This window comes from Sphaeramia orbicularis, chromosome 9, assembly GCF_902148855.1.
Source record: "Sphaeramia orbicularis chromosome 9, fSphaOr1.1, whole genome shotgun sequence".
Lineage (NCBI taxonomy): Eukaryota > Metazoa > Chordata > Actinopteri > Kurtiformes > Apogonidae > Sphaeramia > Sphaeramia orbicularis.
Genome location: NC_043965.1, coordinates 31860813 through 31881018, shown reverse-complemented (window position 1 = coordinate 31881018; position 20206 = coordinate 31860813). Strand labels below are relative to the sequence as shown.

The 20206-nt window shown below is 41.6% G+C and overlaps 1 protein-coding gene across 3 annotated transcripts in view; it reads left to right on the top strand.

Annotated features, from left to right (window-relative positions):
• LOC115425702 (tetratricopeptide repeat protein 28) overlaps positions 1-20206 on the top strand; it is a 191506-nt gene that overhangs the window by 147871 nt on the left and 23429 nt on the right. For all 3 annotated transcript variants that reach the window (XM_030143410.1, XM_030143409.1, XM_030143408.1), the window contains 4 exons: positions 7854-8361; positions 16417-17213; positions 17362-17906; positions 19354-19877. In XM_030143410.1, coding sequence (XP_029999270.1) covers positions 7854-8361; positions 16417-17213; positions 17362-17906; positions 19354-19877 — 2374 coding nt within the window. The remainder of the gene's footprint in view (positions 1-7853; positions 8362-16416; positions 17214-17361; positions 17907-19353; positions 19878-20206) is intronic.

Here is a 20206-nt window from a genome sequence, read left to right as displayed (position 1 = left end):
CACAGAAACGGGTTCAGCTATGTAGTCCTGCATGTCAGGCCTGATTTGTCCAGTTGTGTGGGCTGACATCCCGACAGCACCTCCCATCCCTAGGCCTCCAAAATGTCCTTGAATAACCCTGCAGAGCTGCGTCCTTGGACCGAATGCCTGACTTCCCGCTGAATGCTCTCAGATGCAAGTGGGGGCCTGCAAGCTATGCCATATATAGCACGGTGTCCTCAGACCCAGCAGGAAGCCATAACAACCACTAATTACCTTTTAATGGATAGGCTTAGAAAATGATGTTGTCATCAGTTGTTGCATCCCCTTTTTTTCTAACTTTAGAGTTTTAGTGAGTTGATTGTTCAACCTATGTACGTTTCTCATATCTTGGTTAGTTCTGCTTTTAATGGGTTGTCAGACTTTAACAGGCATTTCCTATCTCTGTAAAGGTGTTACTTGCTGTTAAAGCCCTATGTGTGTTAATAGAAGGAATTATCCAGCAGCATGAATCTCTGCTGCTTTGTCCCTTGCTTAAGGCCTTGCAAAATGGCAAACCTTGATGTTTACCTCAAACCCCTCCTGGAATGACTTTCAAACAGCACTGTGATTTCCCCTTCTGTCACCACGAGGTCTCTCAAGAATTGATTCCCTGCACCAGCAGGCATCACACAGCTATGCCCATGGAGATTTGACTTTAGTACAGAAATAAACAGCAACCCTGTGCAGCCCTTCAAGGCTTTTCTCTGATTTAGAGTACATTAAGATGCATTCACAGTGCCCTGCTTCTCCTGTGTGCCACCTCTTCAGTAGCGTCCTCAGCCAGACTTTAGAGTCATGTGCTTATATCAAACGGCGAGAGGGCTGTTTTTGCATTTGAACAATACTGACATGCTGTCACACGGGATGAACATGGGGTTTGAGAGAGTGCTATGTATGTGTTTATGGAGGGGGCTGTAAAGGTGCAGACAAGCATCAGCTCAGTTACTGTGCACCCTCCCTCTCTTCCCTTCACTTAACATTTGACCACTTCTGTGAGCCTTGTTTTGTCTAGTGCATTGTCAGAGAGAAAGAGAGCTTGAAATATCAAACCCCCACACCACTTGATGGGAACAGTCAAATTTTCCACCAACACCAATGGAGACTGTCAGATCCAATTTTACTCTGCGCCTCTCATGTTCCTTCCTCTCAGCTGCCTGTTTGCCAGCAACTCCTGCAATATCCTCAAACACCCCACACACATTGTGTTTTTATGTATTTAGGGGACGTTATATTGACTCACATTCATTTCCTGTGGATCCTTTCCTTTGCTAACCTCACTCTAACCTTAGTCATAGCCACAGCATGCCTAAACCTGATCCTTACTCTACTCTTAATGTAACTGTAAGGTTTGGGCCAAACACGTTTTGAATTTCAAGCATCATGGTTTATGTTAAGACCTAAATTCAAGGAAGCCAAGTCCTCACAAGTGATATAAATATATGTGAATGTGTTTGGAAAAAAAATAAATACATAAAATGAATCTGCATCCCCATTGAATAAGAAAAACAAAGCCACACATAAGCTCATGCACACACACAGATGCTCTAAAGTAAATGCTTAAATACATTCACATAAATAAAAAATGTGGTCTTAGGAACACAGACTCTGAGGCAAAACCCACAAAGCTCTGGGACACATTTGGTATATTTGTGATTTACTTTTAGCCTCTGTAAGGATGTGTGAGTTAAGGCATACTGGATCTGTGGAGAAGCCACAAATGATTCACTATTAGCCTGGCTCCACTGCCTAGACTGCCCACAACTCAGACAAAAATACCTCTCTTCACAAGCAAAAGCATTACATGCATCACATCATGTCTGTGTACATGTATTGATTGTGAGGTAGAATGGTTGTTTGTTTGCATGTTTACATGCTTGTTTTTAAGTGTGCAATATACGTGTGGATGTAGAGTGTGTGACCGTCTGAGCGGCAGACAGTCTGACAGACAGCAAAGTAGCTGTCACGAGTGCCCTTACTCGTAGCTTGACCTTTGGTGACAATCAATCCTTTGTGAACATGTTCTGTGAAGGCTAAAGGAATTATCAAGCTACAGGCACTCTGGCGTCATTTATCTACAAGCTGGAGGTTGCGGAGGTCATAAAGAAACAAGTAGCTTCTCTGGTATCTCATTATTGTTAATAGATCAGTTTAACTCAGATGATTGATTAGAAAATGGGTTAACAACTTTAATAGTCAAACATTATTTTCTCAAGGAGATAATCAAAATCAGGTGTAGCCAAGGATGTTTGCATTAGATTATGATACCACATTTCTCACATATTGTTTGAGAATCTGAAAATGTAAAGAGGAAGGGGTTTTTAGTTCAAAGGAACCAAAGTTGAAACCCATTCGGCTAGCGCTATCCCACAGTGGACTCTGCCTAATGATGTGTGTGTGCGCATGAGTACATGAGTGTGTGTATAAAAGAGAGCAATCAGGCACAGCTGTACCTGCCCTCGCTTGGCAGAGCACAGCATTTGCCTGTTTAAAAAAGCAGAAGGTTTTGATATGGCAGAGATGCAGTCATTTGGCTGATCTAATGGTGGCTCCCAAAGGATCCATATCTGTGTGCAAACACCGACCATAGAAAGGAAATGTATCCAGCCATAGAAAGAGCTGAATATATTATCGTATCCATCCCTGCCCCCAAGCCTTTACTTCAACATCATCACCATGCATACCTTTTTCTCTCATTTATTCACTCATAAACATTCATGTATTTTTGAACGTGCACACAGAGACAAGTACCTCATGCACCTCTACAAGCCAAATTTTTTGAGATCTCACTGGTCTGTTCTGTCTTTGAGTTTATTGCAGTTGAGATGTTTCCTTTTTTGTCAAAATGCATCTCTCCAGGTGAATTCAGATCTAAAGACATCCTCACCCTGGGGATATCTCCAGCATTCTCCTCTCTCATCCTTCAAACACAATCTCTCCTGTAGCCTTTTATCTTCTCCCCCCACCTCCCACTCTGCTCTCCCCCACACCCCACTCCCTTCAGTGTGCGGTTCCCCTCTCTGCCAGCCAGCTCCTGTTGCTGCCGGAGCCCAGCTCGTTAAGGGAAACACTGGTGCATGGTCCTCCTCACCTTCCCTCTGCACTGCCTTTTAATTAGACAGCTGTTTGGGTGTGTGTGTGTGTGTGTGATGTGTGAGTCATGGCATGGAGTAGATTGATGGTGTGTGTGTAGTGTTGGTTCTTGGGTGAAGGAGTGTTTAGTCACATGAGTCATCTTTTTGAAGTGATTTGTATCACAGTGCATTATTTATGTCTCTGATGTTTAACTTAGGCAATACGTAGTGCTGCTCTGTACAAGTGAAATTGTAGCTTTTGAGAAATATTTTCCCTTGTTTGCATTAAACTAATTAAAATGCTCAAGTTATATATAGCTTTTTTATGCTGAAAGTAATGATTAATTAACTAAGCAGCAGAAAGCATTAGACATTCTTGATCAACTGCATTAATAGTAAACAAAATTAACCATTTGCAGATTTTTTATTTATTTAGGTTTTTTTTTTTTTTTTTTTTGGGGGGGGGGGGGGTTTGCATCAGATTTTAAATCACCATCCAAAGAAAACAATGAACCTGTCACATTTTGCAGTGGTGGATATTTTAAGGGCATTTCATTTTTATTGGCAGATCAGCTTGTTTTTCAACAGTGTCTGAGTTTCCTACTAGATAAACTGTTCACCTGGAGGCTCACCTTGTCAACACCTATACTCACCTGCTCAGTCCTAGACAGTCTTGGTACAAGTATTGCTATTACTACCTGTACAATTTTTTTCCTGCCAGCACTATATTAGGATTAACCGATTCTACAAGTATCATGCCAGTTTTTTGTACCCACTCTTTACCAGCCCTATTTTCCAGTGACTGTCTGTGTAAACTCTGAGTGAATTGTTTTTGCATCAGTCAGACTTTTTTTCCCCAGCATTTTGACCACAGTGATTGCACACATGTGTAGTACTCAATTGGAGCTTTCTTTTGTTTTCTCTCCAAGTGTGTTCAGTGATACATCTCAACAGTCCCAAAATCCTCACTTGGATTTTTTTTTCTGCTCAAAACACACCTTCTGCACCTCCATCTGAAGCTCCTCCTCCATCTCCCCTTACCCACCCACTATGAGAACCCACTACATCACCCACTGCTTACCTGCCCAAAGAGTCCCTTACTTATTTGCAGATAGATTAATATACTCACCACAAGATTCCTAATCACCGTCTCCCCTGCACAAAGACTTCCCTCTCTGTTCTAAGATTCCTCTTTTAGTCCCTCCACTCCCAACTCATCTTTACTCAGAACCAGTCCATTCCTCACTCTCCCCACCAGATTCAGTGTTCTGAGATTCAGTGTTAGTGTCCTGTTCTGTGAATTCTGACATCAATAAAACAGTGATAGTACTATGCAGTAGCTGCAGCTTTAATTGATTGTTTTTAGTCTTGAATTATGCGTAATCAATGAAGACTTTATTTTTGTGGCACATTTTTATTTGCTGCTGTGATTTAATGAAAGGATTTGTGGTTGATGCATTACTATAACATAGACAGGATATACATACATAAGCATAAATCATTCCTTTAGAATGCAATTGGTACATGTATCTGCATTCATTGAAGAAGTCCTCCCAGGCTAACAGCTTATCATCTGTACTGGTACAGTGAAAAACAGGGTTGTTCTCACCTCTGTTATAATAGAATCAAACCTGTTCTCTGCCCCCTCTTGTCAAGAAAGAGGGACTGCTCATCTCTTGAATAATCCCATTAATGGCACTTTACCAAAGTAGCAGCTGCCCTGCCCTCGTGCAGGACATGCAGTTTGGACACAGGGTAAACTGTCAGATTTATAACACCTAACAACTCTTAAACTTGCTCTCTCTGACATAGCCTGTGTCTTAGTTTTTCATCATGCATTTACTGTTCTTCCTTTTGTACCCTCAGTAATTGTTGTAGATTTCCACATCCTGAATTTTGGGACCTTTATTAAGGCAGAAGATGATACATTTATTATGATGAATTTGACTTATACAGGGTTTTACCAAGTTGCTGGAAGAGACAAGAAAAATGAAAGAGCTTCTTCAGTTCTGTTTGTAAGCATAATTATGGTAGGCTCCTTGGCATGGCCTGGTAGGCCCTAATCCAATATTTACATCACTATGGCAACCAGGCTTGTCACATAATCTCTCCCGCTTAGTGATGATAGCCTTGGTTGTTGGGTGTATATCAAAGATCCGAGGTCTAAAGTGAAATGAGGAGGATTTTCAAAAGGCACATTTACAGCTGCAAGGCGAGGTCTAACCACATAGCTCAATACAGTAGTAAAATAATGGGCAGCACTCCGCTGTTTCAGGGTAAGAAATAAAACACACACCAGGGGCTCAGAGTCAGAGAACTCACATTCCAGGCCTAGCCATCTAGAGCAGTTCTGCAGGATGACATAAGGGGCTAATTATGCTAAGAACAATACATTACCTCCAGCATGTGCTATGAAAGCAGCCATTTCTTTAATGTGCCGCAGTGTATAAACATACTTAGTAGAGGAGACTGACAGAGGAGAATCAGCAAGGATTCCTAAACCACTGTCCTTGTCAGAGGAAAGAAATGGAATAATGTTCTTCAAGGCAGGCATTTCTGATTAACATGTCCTTTCGCCTGCTGCCTCCCTTCTCCTTTTCTCCTCTCTCCCAGGCAGAACTAGTTTACCTTTCATTAAGAGACCCTTGGTGCAAAATGTGTTTGCTGATAAGAGCCAGTGGTTTATCAACAGTTTATAAAGGATGGCATTAGGATTAATCAAATCAGCACACATCCGGAGAAGGGCTGGCCTTTGTAAACACAATCAGATCTGACTCTGCAGATGGATTGAGAGACGTGGAAGAGAGAGGGAAAGAACTGGGAGATGGCAAAGTTAAGTGAAGCAAAGAAATAGAATCAAATTAGAATGAAGTCAATTTGGCAGAAATTATGTGTTTCAAGCAATTATTTCTTTTCCAGACGGAATGTTATTTTGCAATACTGTTGGGAAGGTAAAATGAGCAGTTGTGGGGAGAGGACTGCAGTCAGACGTGAGAGCGATATGGTCCCAGTGTCTGTCCCTTAGCCAAACACAGTGCATCCTCTGTGGCTGGCAAGGCTGGCTCCTCATTATCTGCCTATCTTGGCTTCCATCTGAGGAGAAAATGCAGCGTTGCAGTCTCACTTTAGAGGGACACTGATCACAAGAGCAACTCATCTCAACTGGAGAAAGATTGGGCTCCCTCTCTCTCACTTTCTCTCCCCATGTATCCCTCTGCTCTCAGTTGAAGACAGACAGAGATGAGGAATCCTCTGTTTTTTGTTCAGAAAAGTGGAAGTTTGAGTCGGAGAGATGGAGCTAAGCTTCAAAAGGCACATGTAATTGAGCAGGCCTAGATAGCCTATCGGGGAACATGAAACAGCAACAGTTGTGACGGAGGGTAATTGCCTCCCTGGGCCCGTATAATGCCTTGTCGAGTCTTTAAACTTGAGCAAACTGCTGGAAGTCCTTATGTCAGCAGGTAATTGGTTCCAGGCATCAGCAGCTATGTGAAATGAAGGAAAGATAGGTAGGTGGGGTGTATTTGTGCATTTATAAAGAGAATGCATGAAAGATTCAAAGAAAACTGTTTGTCTGTATGAGCGTCTTTGGGAACGTTCTGTAGTATTGATTTTTTTTTCTCAACACAGTGCTTTGCTTTTCATTTATTCACAGGGCTCAATATTTTCATTATGTGATGTTAGTGCAAAGTAGATGTATCTCCTGTTCTCTGTGGACACATTTCTTCATATTACATTTATGTATTTGCAAAATAATATCTATGTAAATTTTAGATTAATAAGCATTTTACTGAAGATTTTATAAATTTGTCCCCCTAGAAGAAGACCCAGGACATTGTTCCTTCTAAAGTTGTAAGCTAGTTATGATGGGCTGTAGTGTGACCCTTACTGTTTGAGTGTCTGTCCTCTAATCTGGCCTGCATCCAACCCCCTTCCTGACTGGAGGATGCAGAGTCAGACCTGCGGAAGGAGATGCTTTATTAGCTAGTCCTGCATGATTAATTGAACATCTGTTCATGCAAAGACAGCTGACCCCAATTCCCAGATGTTTACCCTCTGTATAAACAGTTAATAAGGCTGCAGTGAATGTGTCACATCTAAGGTCAAGAAAGCGTTTTATGAAACCTCACCATTTTACTGCTCAACTCTCTGTAGTACCCTCTCCAGTTTTGTTTTCATACATAGACAATCCTTGTGAAAAATGGAAGATAAAGTAGAATGGAAAAACACAGGATCTTGTTCTCTGATTTTTAGCTTGAGAGGTCTTGCCAGCAGTCAGTCCGTTAGCCCGTTGGCCCCCTACAGCTATGGTGTAAATCTAAAACCCCTCTCTTCTCCCTCCTGATTAGCAGCGTCTTTGTTCCATTGGTGGTGGCATGCCATGAAGCGTGATTGCAGTGGGCAAATTGTCGGCTTTAAACAAGCCTGCTGCTGCGTTGATCTGCATCACACTTTACCCCCCTCTTTTCTTAGCAAAGACAGAGTCAAATCAGCTTTTGTTTGCTGTTTGGTCTCTGAACAGTAAGCCTTCTAAGAGATCTGGGAATTTTGATCCCCTTCTTTTTTCATTTGATGTACAGTATTTCTGGCTAAAGGGACATTAAAATGTGGGTTGGGAATCTGTAATGCAGTGGCAACAAAATTACTGTGTTGATGGAATGAGTGTATAATTAATGGAGCTATTTTGAGATTTTTTCCTCATCTGCCTGCAGTTTCTTACATGCTGTGTCTTTGTCTCTCTTTCTGTCCCTCTCTCTACAGGCTGCTTCAATGGCCCTGAGCAGTTTAGGTCATGTATACACAGCCATTGGGGACTATCCAAACGCCCTGGCCAGTCATAAGCAGTGTGTCCTTCTAGCAAAACAGTCCAAGGATCAGCTGTCAGAGGCTCGTGAGCTGGGCAACATGGGTGCTGTGTACATTGCAATGGGGGACTTTGATAATGCTGTCCAGTGCCATGAACAGCACCTGGGCATCGCCAAAGCCCTGGAAAATAAACGAGAGGAAGCCCGGGCCTACAGTAACCTAGGTAGTGCCTATCACTACCACCGTAATTTTGACAAGGCCATGTCCTACCACACACATGTTCTGGAGCTCGCCCAGGAACTGGAGGAGAAGTCCATCGAGATGAGGGCCTATGCAGGATTGGGTCATGCTGCTCGCTGCATGCAGGACTTGGAGAGAGCCAAGCAGTACCATGAACAGCAGCTGTCTATTGCGGAGGGATTGAAGGACAGGGCTGCAGAGGGAAGGGCTTCATCCAATCTGGGTATGTATGCAAAGCACTAAAGCTTAATAAGATAGTTCTTAAGCGATAAGAACAAAGACTTCAAAGTTCTCCTTTTGTTCTTTGCTGAGCAAACATAATACGACTATATTTTTAGTGAACGAACAGGTATGTCTGTCCACTTTCAGTGTAGTGTGTTCTCATCACTGTAATTCCTAAAAGCTTTTGTACACAGGAGAACGCCTATCTTATTTCACTGAACGCCTCAGATAAAAATCCAGTCAAGCATGAACAGTACATAGTAAATGTTTATCAATATGAGATTCCTATTTTGAGCCTGCAGTGAGGGGTGATGCTTAGGCTAGTGTAGACATATTCACATACTATATTCTTTACAGTGTTTACTCTATATCTTAGCACACAGATAAGAAAACATCTGCTAGTTAAATGGTGTGAAAGTCTTCCATTGTGTAAGTAGGTTAAGTGTTCTCTGCAGCCTGGAACACTTTTTGCCACTAAAAACCTTAGGTTCTTACCTTATTCTCTCTTTTTTAAGCTCCTGTCAGTCATTTTATTGAGATATAATGGAAAAAAACTCCCTGTCTTGCTAATGTTTTCACTGTGCTGCTGGCTGCATTTCATGTTTCCTGTCATTTTATTATTTAAAAGTTGTTTATGTCTCTCATGGATTTTTTTGTTAATAATGTTGGGGGTTATTAAGTGTTTTGGTTTCTTTTGGGGAAAATAACATTTTTTCACTATATCATTGATTTTAAGTTACATTGTCTGTAGTAACAACATGTATTGGATGCATAATCTAATTCTGAGGTGAATAGTACCCAGTAGTGTAAGCATAAAGTGAAGCTTTACAGGGCTGCTGTATGGGAGCCAGGGAAGATGGTGCACGTTAAAGCCAACTGTAATTTGTGAGCTCGGAAACCTCTGTGTTGATGAATGCCAACATATAATGCACATTGTCGGGGTATAAATAAAGCCCATAAAAAATGTACAATTTTTAGTGGGAAATGTCTTCACATTAATCTTCTCTGCTCCCACCTTTACACTTGCTCAGACTTAATTACATCTTAAAAGAAAATAGGTCTGAAATAAAATCGAGGAGAGGGGAAATTAAATTTATGATCACATCTTTTGATTGGAACTAAAAATGTATGAATTGCCCAGTTTAAAATTGGCTGTTCTATAACAAAATCCTGCTGAAGTGATATTATTATCAAGGTAACCTTGTGGAGTCTGCTAATACAATGATGAAAGGAAGCGTCTCAATATATGGTGTGGGCCAATTCTCATGTATTTAGTTCATCACTTACAAGTTACACTGAATGACTTATGATAGCCATCAAAACCACTGTAAACGTGACTCTAATGGTCAACTAAGAGACATGATAGTTCCTCCAGATGAAATATTCTTTGACCTAATGTGTAAAAGTGTGCAAGCAGAGAGCGGGGTTAATCAGCCAAACATAAATTGAAGTCATCCTCCGACCACCCTAATGGTCCAATGTCCCTCTTTGCTCTTAACCTACAGTACACACCTAATATGAGGTGACTGTTTGCCATAAATTAGGTTTAGTGAGAAATTTTATGATGTTACAGTACATGTGAGCTTTATTACGAGTGGGCACTATATGTCAGACAGCAAATTTATTTTTTTCTCCAGTCTGATTACGACAGCCACTGCAGTCTTATTCATTTTTAGTGTAACATTACAGTTCCTTCGCTACATGACAGGGTAATGATAGTGTTGTTGATAGAATGTCAGAGACCTCCAGCTGGTGAAAGAGCAGAAGCTAAATGAGTGGGTGGTAGTGGTGAAGCCTGTAGCTCCATGGAGACAACAAGGATAAGCTGGGCCATAGTGACTGTGACACCCAGAGCAGCTCCCTGCCCATCTCAGGGTGCCATATCTGTTGGTACTTCTATCTGGTTTCTTTCTTTCTCATTGTTTGAGTCGTCCCTCTTTCACTGTCTGTGTCTCTCCTCTCACCCCTACTGATTGTAATCTGCAGCTGTCAAGCTCCCAGTAATTGAAACTGACTTGATGAATCGCTTAATTACCTTTAATAGCTGATTCAAGAGGAGCTGAATAATGAAGATAACAAAGAATGAAGTGGAGGTTGTGAAGCATCAGTCTGTAATTGCCCCGTTGTTGTTGTTTTTGTTTGCGGCAGTGGGGAGTTCGTTGTTATTCCGTCATCAGCGCCCGCAAGCTCGCTAAGCAGGAGAAGATATGGACTAAAACTAACAGGATGTTTTTTCTGACTTCAAAACATGCTGCCTTAACGCTGTACACAAAAGACTGGGAGGATGATAGAGTGAAGATTAACGAGCAGTGATAAAAGCGAAAAACATTGTACAAGAGATGGGAAGGAAAAGTTGCAGAAAACAGGAAAGAGCAAACTTTTATTATGCCCTCTCAGCTTGCTGTTAATGTTGCGCGTAGTGTGGGAGGAGTGGAAGCTGACATGGCTCTGAGGTACAGTTGTATAGTGATCACGATGCTTTAATATCTAACCATGATGCCCAGCGGTACCAGCAGCCCTGGCTCAGCACACTCTGACCTATAAAGGATATGAAAATGTTGAATTCCAGCCACATTTATTATGCATTAATTGGCTAACTTACCCCCTAGTCAGCAATATTTAATATCTGAGCGAGGACTGAAGTGGTGGTTTCCCATGTTGTTCACATTTCTGGTATTCATGAAACAGAATCTAAATTGTATTATTTTCTCTCGCATGTCACTTCAAAGAGTCTTTGAAAAAGTTTGTTTGGACATGTTTATGCTTTAGCCTGGCCTTTCTTGTGCACCCTTTTCTATTCTTGCCCTGTATCTGAATCACATTTGTTTGGCCATATGTCTCAAAGAAGCCAGTCCATCAATTAGAATGCCTTGAGGTAAAATTCTTAATTAAGCATTATTCCTTTTTTCTTTGTACCCAGAATCCCTAGGGATTGCATTCTGCTGATGTTCCCAAAAACAAGTGAAAGGGGAAAACAACAGGAAGAAGCAAAACAAAACGGAATTAGACAATGTGTCCTGGTATTCTTTATATTCATGCATCATCACTGACTCAGTGGTAGCCAAAGAAAAGTGACATCTCTTTAGATGGGGTGTACATCAAATTCTTATTAATAAATCCATTTTATCCCAGGTTTTTTCTTTCACAGGTCATGCTCTACATTCCAGGAGTCACCTCTAGAAACCTGATTTACAGATTTTATAGTATGTCCGACAGAAATGCTGCCCCATTTGAGCTTTGTATTTGTACTCGCCTATATATGTTAGTGTTTATGTTGAAATACAAGTTGTTCGGTAGGAGAATTGTTCATTAAAAGTAGCACTCACCTTTATGTACATATAGATAGATGCAGGTATCAAATAATCAGCATGTGAATTATAAGAACCACAATCATGTCAAGATTTCATTGGCTGTCACAGTGCATGAACATAAATCTAGTGCCTTTGCATAACAGATTTTAGACGGGTAACAGCAGGAACAAACTACACTCAGAGACCAGACTTGCCTTGAGCACAGAGGCAAAGAGATTATTCCGTTTTGTACTTAAGACTTTAAAAACAGCTGTGACAGTCGATATATTATTAGTCTGACCAGGAAAGGGAGCTAGAGAGTGCTGAATTTACAGAGGAATTTAGCAGGCCTAATGGCCCCAGACAGAATGAATTAAAGAATGCTGCAAGGAGGAAGACAGGGAGAGAGGCAACCAAATACATAAAAAGTGCATTTACGTTAGATTGGTGACATCTTCAACTCTCCTTTAATGACTGGGTAAATAGCTTGAGTAAATATTAGCAGGCCTGCAGGAGGCTAGAGGGCACAAAGGAAATGCTGGTTGGTGAAGATGTCTTATGCTGCTGACAGTCTTATGCTACGTTCCTGGAGAGATCTTTGTTAGTAGTTCTTAGCAGCCATGCCCCATATTTCTGTCTGTGGAAAAGCAGCAGACGTTCCCTGCTTTCCCTTGCATGGCCCCCTTCAATCTCCTGACAGAGAACCATGCCAGAAACTGGACTAGAGGCCCTGCAAAACACACATTGTAACTTGCTATATGTGGTTCCCATTCTACTCACTGCAGAGCTATTAAATGAAACAAAAGAGCTGTTGCATTGTTTTGCATTAAGCATCTGTTCCTTTTTTTTTTTCTTACTACATTTGTTAATTCAGCATGAAATGTGATCTGCTTCTAAACAGCGAGACAATTGTGCAGTGCAACGAAAAGTCGAGTTGAGACATTTAGGTTTAAGTAGTAGCTAAAATCTAAACAGTACACCCACTGTAAATATGGTGAGGTGATGGAGGGGTGAGGGTCAGCAGGAGCAGCAGGAGGAAGCAGCCGAGCTGCAGGTGGAGGGGTACAGCCCCCTGTGTGTTTCTGTTGGCAGACCACCCACTCAGTATGCATTAATCTATCCATACCCTGTCCTTTTTTATCCTTCTCCTTCCCATCTCTCTGACAGTCAGACTGTAGGAGACGTCTGTGTCTGTGAGGAAGGATTTAGTACCTTAAGCCCAGACCCCAGCTCCGCCTCATTCCCTACTACTGCAGACCCCAGGAGGATCTGGTGTCTGCTTCAGCTCACTACTTCCCCCCACAGATCATACCATAAACTATTGTATATTTTATCACATTTTGCATATTTTAATGGAGTCTTCCAACCTCAAAACTTAATTATATTCTGAAGAATATTGAGAGAAAAAGCACATTGACTAAAATAACTGATTTTTTTTCTCCCTCTTCTGAGCACATTCACTCCCATCATTTTTTAGTGCTTCATCTGTTAATTATTCAACAACACTGATATTGTCAATTATGTATCACACATTTTAAAACCCCATAAGATATGCAACATGGCCTCTCTGACCAGTACATTACATTTATCTGGAAGAACTCTTGAAGAATTCTTGAAGTTGAGGTAAGGTGTATATGCTATTACAGTGACAGTATCTAGAAGGTGCATAGCCCTGGTAGGTTAAAACTTAGGTTCTCCAGTTTGACTTTTCATATATGCCACTCTCCTTTACTAAGACCTGCATCAGCTTCAAGAAACACCACAATTCCAGCATCGTACTAGTTGTTTTTTAGTTTCAAAATATGAAATGTATGTAAATTATCATGTTGACCTCAATCTAAAGTAAACTCAGTCAAGTGATTATTTTGGACACAGACTGGTCATCTCTGTTTTATTCTTAGTATCACCCCAGCCCAGTGGCAGTAGCACAATTGTTGGTGAAATCCTCTTAACTAACTGTGAGCTGCAGTTCTCTAGATCTCCATAGCTCCTGGAAGAATGACACAGTGATTTACTCAGAACACGACACCATCCCTCAAAGTCATCGCCACAGCATATCTTTCTATGTACAGTCAGCTGTGTAATGAAAAGTGACAACACATTGCCATCCTTTTAATATGTTTGGTTATGGGGAATGGATAGGGCTCTGGAATGATAGGGCTTTATATGCTGTAAAAGTATTTCAGTGATGTGGTATGTGCTTTATCCTACTTTTTTACATTTTTATCTAGATGTGCACAAAAAAATAAGAATTCATGTTATTGTCATTTATTATGTATCTGCATCACAAACTTAATTAAATCCAAGGTAAAATGAAAATCCCAACACTGCCACTTAGTTAGGGTCATTTTGAGTTTAACAACATGTTACAGCGGCCTCTTCAACTTAACATGCCCAGCGTGTTCCTAATTTTTGTGTTCCAGCAGTATTTACCAGCATGTTTGGTATGGTTTTATTTACTATCCTTCAGGATATAGTTCCCAGAAGATTCCATAATCCTCTTACCATATGGGGGGCGCAGAAAATATTTTCTTGCTTCAAGTGTGGCTCCAGGCATAGCCTAAGGCTTATGGCAAATTTGGCTGCCGTTTGGAAGCCCAACCTCTAACCTGGGCTTATACCCCCAGCTTCTGTTGCTGCTTTCTCCCGTGCCCCACCATCCATTGCCGAGCTCCAGATCCATTTTTAGCCTACAGCATGGAACATGTTTGCTGTAATACATCAGTAGGCATTATATCCTCAGTAAGATCAGCGTCCGTGGGGAAAACATAACCTTGGGAGTGACTTTGTGGTGAGGTCTGTCAGTACTCTTCCAGCTAGCCTGCTGTGAATCTTAACCTGTTTCCACACTTAGCAATGTCTAAAGTTACAGGAAATGCCTGTGTCAGAAGGACTGTCTTGAGCTTCATTCATTTATTAAGTAATTTATTGTTGTTTCATTTTTTGTTTTTTAAAGTTACTAATATTTTACTTGTTCACTTGCTTATTTTGGACAAAGAACCACATGGATTTTGCATACAGTGGAAGTCTTCATTGTTGATTTGTTATATAGATATCTTATTTAACATCGCAAATCTATATTGCATCACAGTGTTTTACCCTGTGCTACATCTAGCATACAAATTCTGTTGGGCAATGACCTGATACTAACGGGGTCAGTTCAGGTCCTATTAGTTTAACTGGTGAACACAAGCAAGCAGCGCAAGCAGCATATCAGGTTTGATTTGTTAGTGTCTCTGCTGCATGCTGAATCATGGGCTGAATTAAGTAGGCAGAGGGTCTTTGATGATGTTTTTTCCTACAAATAAAGTGCTTGCCCTAAAAAACTGTTATTTTTTCTGTGTTTAATTTTGATACACTCAGTTCAGGCAGGCTTATCATAAGCTAATACTTCCTGTTAGACTTGATTAAATGGAATATACATGTACAACAAATAAATGACATTTAATAAAACACATTAGGCCAAATGTAGACCACCTTGTCCTTCACCTTCTCAAAACTATGCATGCACAGCATGTATGCATGTATAAATATGCATACAGTGGCAGTGTGTCAAACCAAACTGCAACTCGGTGGGTCATTCTGAATATTTTCCATTCTCATCGACATAAATTGCTGCTTTTAATTGTGCCAGAATGTGAAAGCCTATCCACATCTACAATATGACTTTTGCAGTCCTATGAGCCATCTGTTTAGTTTCAATCTTGCTGTTTATGTGCCCTGTGTTCAGGCCCATAATGTGGCAGGTTTCGGATGAAATAAATGGGAAAACACACATGGTGGTAACTAATCTCGGCGGCACCATCACATACTAACCACAAGCCACAGAGTCATTCTCCATCCCTGGTTCCCACCCACTCTGGCTCCAGAACCATTTCCATCCCTATCAGCTACTGTACCCCCATTCTGGTTACCCATAAGCCTCCATGCTGATGCAGCAAAGACACAACGGCCAGTTTGTATGGTGAATCAAGGACTGAGTTATTTTCCTTTAACCTTTTTCTGTTTCCACCAGCCTGCAGCTTTCCTGCCTTCTCACTTAGCAAGCTTTAGTGTTAGGAGTGTAATTATTATCAGTGAAGGCTGGGTGACAATGCAAAAGGATGAATTTGAAGATTAGTAGTGCATCTCAAAGGAAAGGAGGAGAGATACCTTAGATGTGCTGAGATGTCTCTGTATTCTCTGCTGTATATTTGTCAGTGTGTATGATGTGTGGTTGCATGTGTGTTTGTGTGCCAGATGGCAGACTGGCTGTGTGGTAAAGCCATTATTTTTCATAGGATGGTATTTTATCAGAGATAATACACACAATGCACCGGGCTCTCCATTATTTATTGTTTCACCACACTTTTCTCATTTTTCTGAAATTGTTTGCTGAGCTTTCCATCAGCTTTTCAGTCTTTTCTATTGTTGCATGTGCATCTTCTTTCTACATCTTTCTTTTTTATTTTTCAACACTATTTAAAAAGTTGTTGATTTTAGTAAAATCCCTTTAAGACACACTAATCAAAGAGCACTTAGTAAATCAAAAGATTCTTTTTTGGTGTTATAATAACTCTGTTTGATTGCACTGCATTTTAATGACCATAATTCTGTGGGAGAGTGTGTTGTGTAAGCAGAGAACAGATGGCTCAGAGAGCATATTTTAACAACCAAATGACTTGTTTTGTACACGAAGAGCTGACGAGGCACTTGAATTTTACTCAATTACAATTTTCACTGGAATAGGTCCTTAACTTTATCCCTCTCTATCTTCTTCTCCACAGGCATTATCCACCAGATGAAGGGGGACTATGAGACTGCACTGAAACTCCACAAAACACACCTGGCCATTGCTCAGGAGCTGAATGATTATGCTGCTCAGGGCCGGGCCTATGGTAATATGGGAAATGCATACAATGCTCTAGGAGTATTTGATCAGGCTGTTCGTTACCACAGACAAGAGTTACAAATCTCCATGGAGGTCAACGACCGAGCCTCTCAGGCTTCCACTCATGGCAACCTAGCTGTCGCTTACCAAGCCTTGGGAGCCCATGACCGCGCTCTGCAGCATTACCAGAACCACCTCAACATTGCTCGTGAGCTCAGAGATGTCCAGAGTGAGGCGCGGGCTCTGGGCAACCTCGGCAACTTCCACTGCTCTCGAGGAGAGTTCCCTCAGGCTGTGCCCTACTACGAGCAGTACCTCCGGCTGTCCCCTGACCTCCAAGATATGGAAAGTGAAGGGAAAGTTTGTCACAATCTAGGTTATGCCCATTACTGCTTGGGCAACTACCAGGATGCTGTTAAATACTATGAGCAGGACCTAGCTCTGGCCAAGGACCTTCATGACAAACTGAGTCAGGCCAAAGCATACTGTAATCTCGGACTAGCGTTCAAAGCCTTGGGAGACTTCACAAAGGCAGAGGAGTGTCAGAAATACCTGCTGTCACTGGCTCAGTCCCTCAACAATGCACAGGCTCGCTTCAGAGCTCTGGGGAACCTGGGGGACATATTTGTTTGTAAAAAGGATGTGTCTGGAGCCATTCAGTTTTATGAGCAGCAACTAGCCTTAGCCCACCAGGTATGGCTTGTTTTTATCCAAAGAGTTAATCACAGGAATAAAATAATGCAAAACGTAATTATATCAGTGGAAAATTCAATGTGAAATGCAAATTCAATAAAAAATTCACTCAGGTGAACCATGCTGATGATTGTCTATCTGTTTTCAGGTTAAGGAACGTAGGATGGAGGCCTGTGCGTATGCTGCCCTCGGGGCCACCTACAGACTTGTACAGAAATATGACAAAGCTCTTGGCTACCACACCCAGGAGCTTGAGGTGTACCAAGAGTTAGGTGATGTGTCAGGAGAGTGCAAGGCCCATGGTCACCTGGCAGCTGTCTACATGGCCCTGGGGAAGTACGCCATGGCTTTCAAGAGCTACGAAGAGCAGTTGGAGTTAGGTCGAAGGCTGAAGGATCCGGTTGTGGAGGCTCAGGTGTATGGAAATATGGGCATCACTAAAATGAATGTAGGAGTAATGGAGGAAGCCATTGGCTACTTGGAGCAGCAGCTGGCAACTTTACAGCAATTAAGTGGCAATGAAGCAGTAATGGACAGGGGCAGGGCCTATGGAAATCTGGGAGACTGTTATGAAGCTCTGGGAGACTTTGAGGAGGCTATCAAGTACTATGACCAGTATCTGTCAGTGGCACAAAGCCTGAACCGCATGCAAGACCAGGAGAAAGCCTACAGAGGTTTAGGCAATGGACACAGGTGGGTCTATATTAGATGAAAGTTATGGTGTTTTATATTCACTCATAACTACAATAATGCACCAGTTGTTTCATTTCGTTACTACTTTCCTTTTGTGCTCCGTATCAAAGACCACCGTAGTGAAGCAAGTGAGCAAACTTGAATGTGAGCTTGATGTTAGTTGTCTCGGCACCAGCATAGTGGCCTTGGCCTTATCTGTATGCAAAGAGGCTTTGGCACAGAGACGTCTGAAACTAGGCGAAGCTAGTTATTTTGAGGAAACCTCTTACATCGTTGGTTGTTTCTTTTTTCTATTTCCCCCTGACATGTCAAAGAGCTGATAGCATCCTAGGAGTACACTGCAAAATAAAACACGAAAGGCTTGCTGAAATCCTCATTTTGGAGATGATTTTCCTCCTATTGTGCGTCATCAGCATGGCACCATTGCAATCACACAGCATTATTAGCCATGCATGAGTTCAGAGGGGAATAATAGATATCACATACAAACCCTTCTCCTCTTCCAGCAGCTCTCAGTCAAGCACATATCACACAGCATTAATTAAGCTGAAGGCTTTTATTCTTTTAATGCTCCATTTGAAGCAACATCGGGCAATTGTTGGTGTGCCCAAGAATGTGAATAAAGTCTGTTTGAAGGCTGTGAAGGCAAATCAAATGTTGCGATGGGATTAATTCCAGTCTGTCAACACATACACAAGGGAGCACAGGCTGGGCTTCTCTGTTGTCTGGCCCAGACAGCCTAAATGTTAACTTTCATTTCATGGCTAAGGCATTTAAATATAGGGATGCATACACACCTGACTGAACTCTCAGTGGATCAGAAACTATATTTGCTATACGCTTGTGCTGAGATTTGTATATATTTTGCAAATGCAAGTGTTTGTGCTTAAGACACTCGTTATTACCTTCAGATGATGTTCTGCAATATATGCTCACTCAAAATGTATTTATATGAATAAGAATGTAGCTTAGGAGTGTTTTTGTTTTGTTTTTTAGTTTGTCATCCCATTTGATGTGTAGGAAAATGCTAAAATTATGTGAATTGCATACTATGGTCCTTATAGCCTTCAGATCTTAATAGAGTTCAACACCTATGAGGGGTTTTGATTGACATGTTACACAATGTTCACCATCATCAAAACAACAAATGTGTCAATGAATGGTTTTCCTTCCTTCAGTAAAGTCAACAGGCTTGAATAATCAATGCACAGATGTACTGATCTGGCAGCACATGATATCTCCACACCTTATTTGCACACTTTATGTTGATTTCTCATTTTATTTGTCACTGGTGTGTAGATAAGTGTAATTATTTTGACTATAGTGGTGGAGAGAATTCAGTGCTTATGCAATATTAACACAAATTCCAATTAGAGATTTTTTTTTTATTGTCTTGTTGGGTTGTCACAGATCTCACACCTCTTCTTTACTCTGTCTTTTCCTGCAGGGCCATGGGAAACCTACAGCAGTCACTGGTGTGTTTTGAGAAACGGCTTGTAGTGGCTCATGAGCTTGGGGAGTGTGGAGGCAAGGCTCAGGCCTACGGTGAACTGGGTGCACTACACAGCCAACTTGGCAATTATGAGCAGGCCATCTCTTGTCTGGAACGTCAACTAGTCATTGCTCGTGACACCCAAGACCGACTACTGGAAGGAGATGCCAGCTGTGGTTTGGGCGCTGTGTACCAAGCAATGGGAGAGTATGAGACAGCTCTACAATGCCACCAAAGTGACCTGGAGATTGCAGATGAAGCTGGGAGTCCAACACGCCAGGCTCGTGCCTATGGCAACTTGGGCCTTACGTATGAGTCGCTAGGAAACTACGAGCGGGCTGTAGTGTTCCAAGAACAGCACCTAAGTGTAGCTGCGCAGACTAATGACCTGGCAGCCAAGACGTTGGCCTATGGGAGCCTTGGGAGAACACACCATGCACTGCAAAACTATTCACAGGCTGTCATGTACCTGCAGGAAGGTGAGTGAGTTGGGGGGAACAGGAGAGGTATTGCCTTTGTTGCTTGAGCTGATAGGCTTAGAGTTTGTGAATTCATGAATATGAAATTCAGAGCCTATTTGTTCCTAAGCCTTTGCCATATTTTTATTAGGCTGTGTGCAAGTGTGCATACGTGTGTGTGTTTAGGCTTTTGTGCTTATGTGTTATAAGTGCACAGGGGGGATTTTGTGTGTATTATGCATCTGTGTTGTCTTCTTGTGCTGTATAGGTATAACAGCATTTGTGTCTATGTCTGTGCAAACCTATCAGGATGCACGCCAAAGCATTTTTTCTGTTTACTGCAAGCTGTT